The 9424-nt window shown below is 39.8% G+C and overlaps 1 protein-coding gene across 1 annotated transcript in view; it reads right to left on the reverse strand.

Moving 5' to 3' along the window:
• SLC30A5 (solute carrier family 30 member 5) overlaps window positions 1-9424 on the reverse strand; it is a gene marked incomplete at its 5' end in the record, with an annotated part of 44926 nt that overhangs the window by 30062 nt on the left and 5440 nt on the right. The window contains 3 exons of the mRNA XM_006169530.3: window positions 955-1040; window positions 4726-4792; window positions 5350-5472. Of these exons, the coding sequence (XP_006169592.1) occupies window positions 955-1040; window positions 4726-4792; window positions 5350-5472 (276 nt within the window). The remainder of the gene's footprint in view (window positions 1-954; window positions 1041-4725; window positions 4793-5349; window positions 5473-9424) is intronic.

Consider the following 9424-nt stretch of genomic DNA (forward strand, 5'->3'; position numbering starts at 1 on the left):
TGCCCTTATCAATGGCAAGGTACTTTTTTCTTACACTTATGCACTAACTAAAACTCTTTGGAGACAGTCAATATTGAAAGAATGCTTATGCACAGTTGTATATATTTCAGTTCCTATTACATGGCCTATAAACATTTCCTCCCCTAAGCTAGCCCATCTGCAAAAAACCCCCCAAATAAACAAAATTAAGACAGAACAAAACACTACTCTATACGGATATAGGGGAATGTTTCACATGGCTCCAGGTTCATGTCCAGAGACCTCCCTGAGTTCACTGGGTACATGCATGCCTGTGATCCAGGGCTGGCTGAGGCTGGTGGTGGATCATGGCATTACGACCTGTTTTAGACAACAGGGTACCTTCAGAGTTGTGCAAAACGAGTGCTGTTAGAAATTTTGCTCTCCTTTCTATTTTATTTTATTACCATTTCTAGGTTCTTTTAAAAAATTATTTATTTAATTTTATTTATTTATTCATTCATTTATTTTAATTTGAGCAGAGAGACACAGAGAGAGAGAGAAAGAGAGAGAGGGAGAGAGAAAGCGAGACAGCAAGCCACCAGATCCAAGACTCGATCTGTGGTTGGCTATGTGGGAAATGTCCAGCACCTTAACCACCACGCCACCTGCTGGTCCCCCATACATTTCTAGGTTCTAAATCAGTTGCTAATGGGGATAACTAATGACTGATTAAAATGCTAATTATGCTATAAATTTTCGGAAACCTGTGGTATTCTAACTAGCAAAATATTATGACAGATCAAGAACAAATACATTAATGATATTCGCTAAAGAACTAGTCAACAAACTAAACAAGTTGTCTATTATTTGAATTCTATTCAATGATACAGAAGCGAAAGGAGTATTTGTACAAATGAGTATCTGACAAATTATAATGGAGCAAAATTAGTATTAAGAATGAAAAAAAAAATCAAAACGTGCATTTTTATTTACCTTAGTGGTCCACAAAGAGTAAGGCCAAAAAACCACAAGAGTGAAATGATACACCCAGCAACTGCATGTTTAAATATTTTGATCCACTATAAATGGAAACAAAAAATAAAAAATTTCAGTCATATATGTTTTGCTAAGTATCTCCTTCTTAAATAAAACACAGGGAAAATAATAATGCTAACAAATATTTAAAAGGCTAAGTAATTATATGCTGAAATCAAATAGAAATATTAAACTCCCTTAACTAATTCTAGATTTGCTAGAGTATTCTATTTCCCATTATCTACATTTCTTGCGTGTGCATGTGTGTATGGGAGGGTATTTTAAATTTTATTTATTTGTTTTATTATATTATTATCTTTTTATTGTCAGAGGGCCTCTGTGCTCACCAGAGAGAGAGAGAGAGAGAAAACACCTCCCAGTGTGGCATGATCAGGCAGCAATCTTTTTTCCCTCACTTTTCTATGCGGTAGAGATTTTGGGCATGTGTACATATAGGCCTGGTTTGTTTTTCAAGTTGCTGGGGCTGGGACTTGTACTGTGTCGGCCACATGGGATCAACTGCCTAAGCATAGGGCTTAACTTCTGCCCGAGGGGGCCAGCCCTATTTTGTTTTGAAGACAGTCTTACCATTCTTGATCCTCTTGTCTCAACCTCCTGAAAGTAGGACTACAGGAACTGCTCTGCAGGGGTAGGCCAGGAAATGGGGCCTCCCATGTGGCTTCCCACTTAGCAACAGACTCCAGCACCTGCTACTGTGGCTGAACCATATCTATATTCTTGTGTGTTGTTAGATTTTGAAAAAAAAAATTTTTTTTGAGAGGTTTTTGCTATAGGGCGCGTGCGCTCACCAGGCAGACAGAGAGAGACGGAGAGAAGAAAGCGAGAAATCACCCCCCAGGGGGGATGGCCATGCCGCAATCCCTTCTCCTCCATTCTCCTCTTGGGATCTTGGGCACATGCGCCCGGCGTGAGTTCAAGCCACTGGGTCTGGGATGCGAACTGTGGTCGACTACGTGGGAGTCCAGAGACAAAGCCATTACTCTAACTGCTGGTCCCAGATTTTGAAATTTTTTACTACAGAGTATAATTTTATTTCCTTGGTTTCTCACTAGTTTCCTAGGAACACAATGTTTTAGTCTTTAAATTGTTTTCCATCAGGAATCTTGGTAAACCAATTATTTGGAAGAGAGGGAAAAAAAGTTCATATGTTTTTAAACATTAATCCTATTTTTAAAAACATCCTTGGGGCCTACTGAAGAGCCGCAGTCATAGCTCTGCACTACCCCATGGCCGTGAGCCTCAACAAGGGCCACAAAACGATCAAGAATGTGAGCAAGCCTAGGCATAGGCGCTGTTACTGCCACAGGCGTCTCACGAAGCACACGAGTTCATGCATGACATGATCCGGGAGGTGTGCGGCTTCGTCCCCTATGAGTGGTGCACCATGGAGCTGCTCAAGGTGTCCAGGGACAAGCGTGCTCTCAAGTTCATCAAGAAGTGGGTGGGGACATATATTCATGCCAAGATGGAAGCACCGAGAGCTGAGCAATGTCCTGGTTGCCGTACGGAAAGCACAAAGTGGCTGCCAGGAAGGACTGAGCCCCTCTCCAGTGCCAACAAAGCCTAACTTAAAAAAAAAAAAAAATTCTTGGGGCCAGCAGGGCATGGTGGTTAAGGTGCTGGATTCCCACATGACCAACAGTGCAGCTTGAAAATCACACTGGATGAGTGTGTGCCCCAAATCCTGAGGAGAATGGAGAAGGGAGCGTGGTGTGGCCATCCCCTCAGGGTGATTTTTCACTTTTTCCTCTCACTTTCTCTTTCTGTCTCTCCCGGGAGCACAGGGGCTCATCTCTAAAACATTAAGAACTTACATTTATTATTCTGATACAAAAATCATGGTGCAAGTAAGAGCACAAAACAAAAACATAATGGGGTATACTGGCTATCCAAAGTAGTAATTCTGTGAGAAGATCACACAAAATGTAGGACAGTTCTGACATAAAGCTTTGACCTCAGCTGCCTAAATGGTATAATGTTGATGAGGGTGATGCATTGCACCCTAATATGTACTGCATACTAATCGTATGCCAAGCATTAACTAAGAACTTCACACACAATAATTCACTTATTCCTTATAGCTCCATAAGGAAGGTAGTATCTCCATTTTACAGATGAACAAAATAAGATAGAAAGAAATTAAGTAACTTGCCTAAAGTAAGGGTTAGTAAGTAGGACAGATAGAATACAAATCTGTCTCCAGAGGTCCTGCTTTTTACCCCTCTCGTTACTATAAGGTATACAGCCTGAGGTTTTATTAGTCTCCTACTGGCATTCATACTAGGCTCTGGGCATGCCTCCATGTCCAATTTATAAATCTTTCAGAGTAAGGAATAACACAAATACAGGGAACAAATACAGGGAACCAGCAGTTAGCGTAATGGCTATTGTTGCTGGACTCCCACGTAGTCGACCGCGGTTCGCATCCTGGACCCGGTAGCTTAAAACTCCTGCCGGGCATGTGTGTATGCGTGCCCAAGATCCCGAGAGGAGAATGGAGAAGGGATTGTGGCGTGACCATCCCCCCTGGGGGTGATTTCTCGCTTTCTGTCTCTCTGTCTCTCTCTCTCTCTCTATCTGGCGAGCGCACACGCCCTATAGCGAAAATCTCTCCAAAATAAATAAATAAATAAAATAAAATAACACAAATACAGGGCTGGCAAGCTGGTAGTTGAGGTACTGGTCTCCCACATGGCTTACCATGGTTTGAATCCTGTACCTGGCTGCTTTCTTTCTTTCTTTCTCTCTCCGTCTCTCTCAAATTGAAGAATAATAATTAAAAATAATAATTCTTAAAAAAAAAATAACAAAAAACCCCAAACCACAAATACATGAATGCTTTTAAAATTTCCTACCTTTAGGACAGCAGGTGGCATGGAGGTTAAGGTAGCTGAATCACACATGAACAACTCTGCAGGTTAAGCTCCAGACCCAGAGGCTTGAAAATCATGCTGATTTTCTCCTCTCAAGAGGAGCATGGAGGAGAAGGGACTGCAGTGTGGCCATGCCTCCGGGGGCTAATTTCTCACTCTCTCTCTGTGTTTCTCCAGCAAGCACACTCATTCTATAACAAGGACAAATGAAAAAAAAAACTACCCTCTTTAGTATTTAAAAATATTCCATTATCAGGGTCACCTGGCGGCGTGGTGGTTGGGGCGCTAGACTCCCACGTGGCTGACTGTGGTTTGAGTCCCGAACCTGGTGGCTTGCTTTCTTGCCTTTTCCTTCTTTATTTCTCTGGTCAGTTAAAAAATAACAACAGGGACAAGCAGATGGCATGATGGTTAAGGGGCTGGACTCCCGTATGGTTGACCACAGTTTGAGTTCCAGACCTGGTGGCTTGCTTTCTCACTTTCTCTTTCTGGTCAAAATTAAAAATAAAAGGCATGTGCCCTATAGCTAAAACCTCTCAAAATTAAAAATAAATAAATAAATAATTTAAAAAAATTATAACAAATGGAATTAAATAAACAAATAATTTGTTAAAAACTAAAAAAAAAAAATTCCATTACCTTAGCATTTTATTGCTTACTCTTAAATCCTCAATTCTGAAAAGACAAGAGCAAGTTAACTCTGGAAACATTCTGCTATGTACTTAAATCATTCATAAAGCAACCTTGATGAAAAAAACAAAACAAAAAAACACATTGTACCCTGGCTCACTGAATGAGAAGCTGCAGGGAATAAAGGATTTGGCAAAAATCTCACCTGGTGTTTGGTAATAGTTCTCCCAGAAGAAAATGGCTTTTGAAACAAAACCATAAAAAATGCAGTCCTGTGAATATTGAAACATTAATATATTAATATTAAAATTAAATACAAGATGTAGTTTTAAGTAAGGACATTTATTTTAAACAAGTATTCTAGAACTTGAAAGGTATGATATCCTCTAAAGAAATCCTATTGGTGAACTATACTTAATTATTTATCTACCAGACAAGAGTCTTGTCATGTAATTCTCCTCCTGCCCCCGTTTTCTAGTCAGCTAGGCCCACAGGCCATGCCACCATAACCAGAGTGTTTAGGCTGGACCAAGAAGCCAACATGAGCCCGCCATGCACATCATGCAGTGTCTTTCCACTTGTGCTACTACAGTTGGGCCCCTTTTCTTTCCCTTTAACTGCTATTTATTTTCATAAACATGAGGGATTGGACCCTTTTCTTAACAGTTTCTTTGTACTTCACACCTTATGTACTATATTAAAAAAAACTGCCAAATACTTGTTAGGAGGAATAAATTGTATAAAATATTCTCTGTAAGGTTTCTAAAAGATACTCGGTTAAAAAACAAATTTTAAAAGAAATTTAAAAATTGAGAAAGAACATACTTACCCAAGTTTTAATATAAATATGAACTGAACAATGTGAACTGCTTTTAGGAGATCATATGATTCAAAAAGTCCCACAGCCTTCAAAAATTTAGTGAAACATAATAATATAATGTATTTTGTTAATCTGAAAAATAAAAGTAGAAAAAAATTTACTGTCATTGCAAACATAAGGAACTCAGTAATCTTTTTATCCAATGAGGGATCTTCAAAAACTTCATGGAAATGTATTATGAAAAAAAAAAGCATGGATTTTTCACATATTTTACACCAAAAATAAATCCATACTTTAATTCCATTTTCTATAAACTCTTGTTTTTTCTTTCTTTTTTAAAAAAAATTCACAATAGAAAGCATGTCCTCATACACAAGACAGCAGGGCAGGGGTTAGGGAATATACTTCATAGGGTCTTGTCATTCCATAATCCCTTCCCCTTTGGTCATCGGGATCCTGGGCACATGCATGCATCTCCCAGGATATTTCAGGTTGACCCGGCCAGAGATCTGGACGTGTAGGTGGTGATGTGACTTCCTGCACTACAGTTCAGTATGATACTAACTGCACCACTGATGCTGGGTTCCCATGAACTTTTTGAAGAACCCTCACACAAGTAATAGGGGGTATTATAGAAATCACAGTGATACACATAAAGAAAAATATCTCCAAACAACTCACCATCCACATGGTTAATTATTGTTAACATTTTGGTATAGATATGCTTTTCCCCCAATATATACAAATGATTATGCATACATGCAGTCTATTTTTTAAAAAGTGCCAAACTAAAAATTTAATGTTCTTGGTTAAGTGAATTGTGAGAAAATGACAGGCACCCCCACAGGTTCTTCATGCTATGCTTTACCCCTCCAACCTTAGCCAAACCTGGATCACTGGCACACATGTGCACACCTCCAGTGTGTACAAGAGCCTAAGTAAGACATGAACTGGGGACCTTCCCATTTGGGTTCAGTTGCAATATCACTGTGCTATCATTTGGCCCCATGTAATCTGCTTTTTAACTTAATAATTACTACAAACAAATATAGAGAACAAAAATAGAAATTAAATTCTATATGCAATGAAACTAGCAGACTGCAATACTGGAAGACACAGAGGAATGGTAGATGTCTTAGTTCTGTCCCTTCTCTGCCTTGCCAAGTGATGAAGTGAGGATGTGGTTGAAAAGTCAAGTGGCAAGACCTACAGTCCTGAAAAAACTTTAGAATCAAAGCACAACAGAAGGGGAGTGGAAACATAAAAAAAAGGAGGCTCCTTGGGAAGTCTTCCAATAATTAGATCCCCAAGTTCCCATTTAACACAGCCAGGCAACTAGCCCTCCTCAATCACCAACTTAAAAAATTATTTATTTAATTTTATTAATTATTATTATTATTTTTTCAATTCATCACACAGAGAGAGATGAAAAATGAGAAAGCAAGCCACCAGGTCGGGGACTTTTTAAATAATTATTTTATTTAACGTTATTTATTTATTTTAATTTGACCAGAAAGGGACAGACTGAGAATGAAAGAGAAGGAAAGTGAGAATGCAAGACACCAGGTCTGGGACTCAAACCGTGGTTGGTCATGTGGGAGTCTAGCGTTCTTACCCCACACACCCCCTGCCGGTCCCGCGCCAGACTTTTTAATATACCCCACAAAAAAACAAAATTCATCTAAAAGACTTTTGAAGGTTTCCATTTTCTCAACTGTTCCCAAGTATACATTCACACTGGAAACATGAACAGTAAAATCATCTTGAAATATCAGAGTAAATGTGTGTGTATATATATATATTTAAAGAGTTATTTGAGAGAGAGAGAGAGAGAGAGAGAGAGAGGGAAAATGAGAAAGTAAGCAGCCAGTCTGGACTCAAACTGCAGTTGTCCAGGTGGTAGTACAGAGCCTCAACTACCACACCACCTGCTGGTCCTAAACACCAAATGTACTGGGTTGTTGCAAAAATCATGAGCAATTTTTTTTTTTTGGGGGGGGGAGAGGATTTTGCTATAGGGTGTGTGTGCTCATAAGAGAGAGAGAGACAGAGAAACGGAAAATGAGAAATCAACCCCCCAGGGGGGATGGCCACGCCATAATCCCTTCTCCTCCATTCTCCTCTCAGGATTTTGGGCATGCACAGGTACCCGGCGTGAGTTTAAGCCACCAGGTCTGGGACTCGAACCATGGTCAACTACATGGGAGTCTAGCAACATAGCCATTATGCCAACTACTGGTCCCAGTCATGAGCATTTTTGTATAGAAAAAAATGTCAGATATTTTCTGACAATCCAATATATTAAAACCTAAGATTAACGTGAAATTTGGCCTATTTATGTTAGAGGGAAAAAAAGTAAAACAAACAAATAAACAAAACCAAAACCCTTAGGTATATCCATTAATTATATTAATGCTAATTAAATATTCTGGTTTTGATAGCAAATCTTACTATCCAACAAAAATAGTTGAGCTAGAAGTCCTTAGTTTATCCAGTTCTTAACACAGAGTCTTACATAATATGTACTCAGAAAATATTTACCAGATCAAAGAATACTACCCCTAAAATCACACTTGTGTGATACAGTGGTATTTACTCCATCAACATATAGAGTAATGTACTACACAGATGGCAGTCAAGCTCCTGGCAATTTAAACTTTCAGCACTGCAGCTGTAAATTCAGAATGCAAGAAAAGAATGAAACCATCAGATCAGCAGGTGGCATAACAGTTATGTTGCTGGACTCCCACAAAGCTGATCATAGTTTTGAGTCCCGGACTGGTGGGTTGAAAACCATGCCCAGCTTGTGTGCATGAATGCCCACAATCCCTGGAGGAGAATGAAGGAGAGGGGACTGCAGTGTGGCCATCCCTTCTGGGGGTGATTTCTCCTTCTCCCTCTCAATGTCTTTGTCTCTCTCTCTCTTCCTCCAGGACAGATACGCCCTAAGGCAAAATCCTCTAAAAAAAAAAAAAAAGGAATGACATCACATAGAGAGGTAAATGCAAAACCTCAAGGGCTTTACTTCTTCTTTTTTTTTTTTTTTCCTATAGGGCCTGTGCACTTGCCAGAGACTGAGGTATAAACAAATAAGGCCACCAGAAAGAAGCAAAGACACAAAGCAAGCAACTCTATTAACAAGATAGGGTGGGGAAAAAAGCAAAGACTGGAAAAAGAAGGAGGTACATTAAAAAATTGAGGCTGGTGGGTGGCTTGGTGGTTAAGGCGGCTGGACTCCCAAATGGCTGATTGCGGTTGAGTCCTGGATAAGGTAGTTTGCTTTCTCACTTTCCTTCTCTGTGTTTTCCTCTGATCAACTTTAAAAAAAAATCAAACATCAAAAATAAATAATGACAATGAAGTTAAAAAAAAAAAATCACAGCAGTCCAGGAATTCTCCAAGTCAGTGAAGAACCTCATATATCCCTCACAGGGCTATATTCCTCATTCCCCACTCGCTAGCTGTCAGATGTGCTCTGTTACCAGTAATGCCTACTGGAAGTCTGACAACAGGGTAGCTTCAGGTATAGCCTCCTCTACCTGATAAAATGGCAAGATGCACCTGGAACTACTTCATCCCTCTTCTTCCTGCCTTACAGAAAAGGCTTTTGTCTAAACTTTACCTAAAACAATCCCTCCCTCTCTTCTTTCCCCCTAAAGTTGTTTCATTTATTTTATAACAAGCCTGAATATGAAAGCCAAGCTACTAATTATGGCAGAGAGAAAAGACATAAAGGTGGGACCAGCAGTTAGTGTAATGGCTATGTTGCTGGACTCCCATGTAGTTGACTGCGGTTCAAGTCCCGGATCCAATGACTTAAACTCGAGCTGGGTACATGTGCGTGTGTGCCCAAGATCTCAAGAGGAGAATGGAGGAGAAGGGATTGTGGCATGGCCATCCCCTCTGGGGGGTGATTTCTTGCTTTCTGACTCTCTCTGTCTGTCTTTCTGGCAAGCGCACACACCCTATAGCAAAAACCTCTCAATAAAAAAGAGAAAAGACATAAAGAATACAGGTCCTAGATGGTATCACTGAGGGTTCTGCGCGAATATCAGCAACCTCTGGTTCTCTAAGGTGAAAAGAA

The sequence above is a fragment of the Tupaia chinensis genome, unplaced genomic scaffold, assembly GCF_000334495.1.
Source record: "Tupaia chinensis unplaced genomic scaffold, TupChi_1.0 Scaffold147123_1, whole genome shotgun sequence".
In the NCBI taxonomy this organism is placed as follows: Eukaryota; Metazoa; Chordata; class Mammalia; order Scandentia; family Tupaiidae; genus Tupaia; species Tupaia belangeri.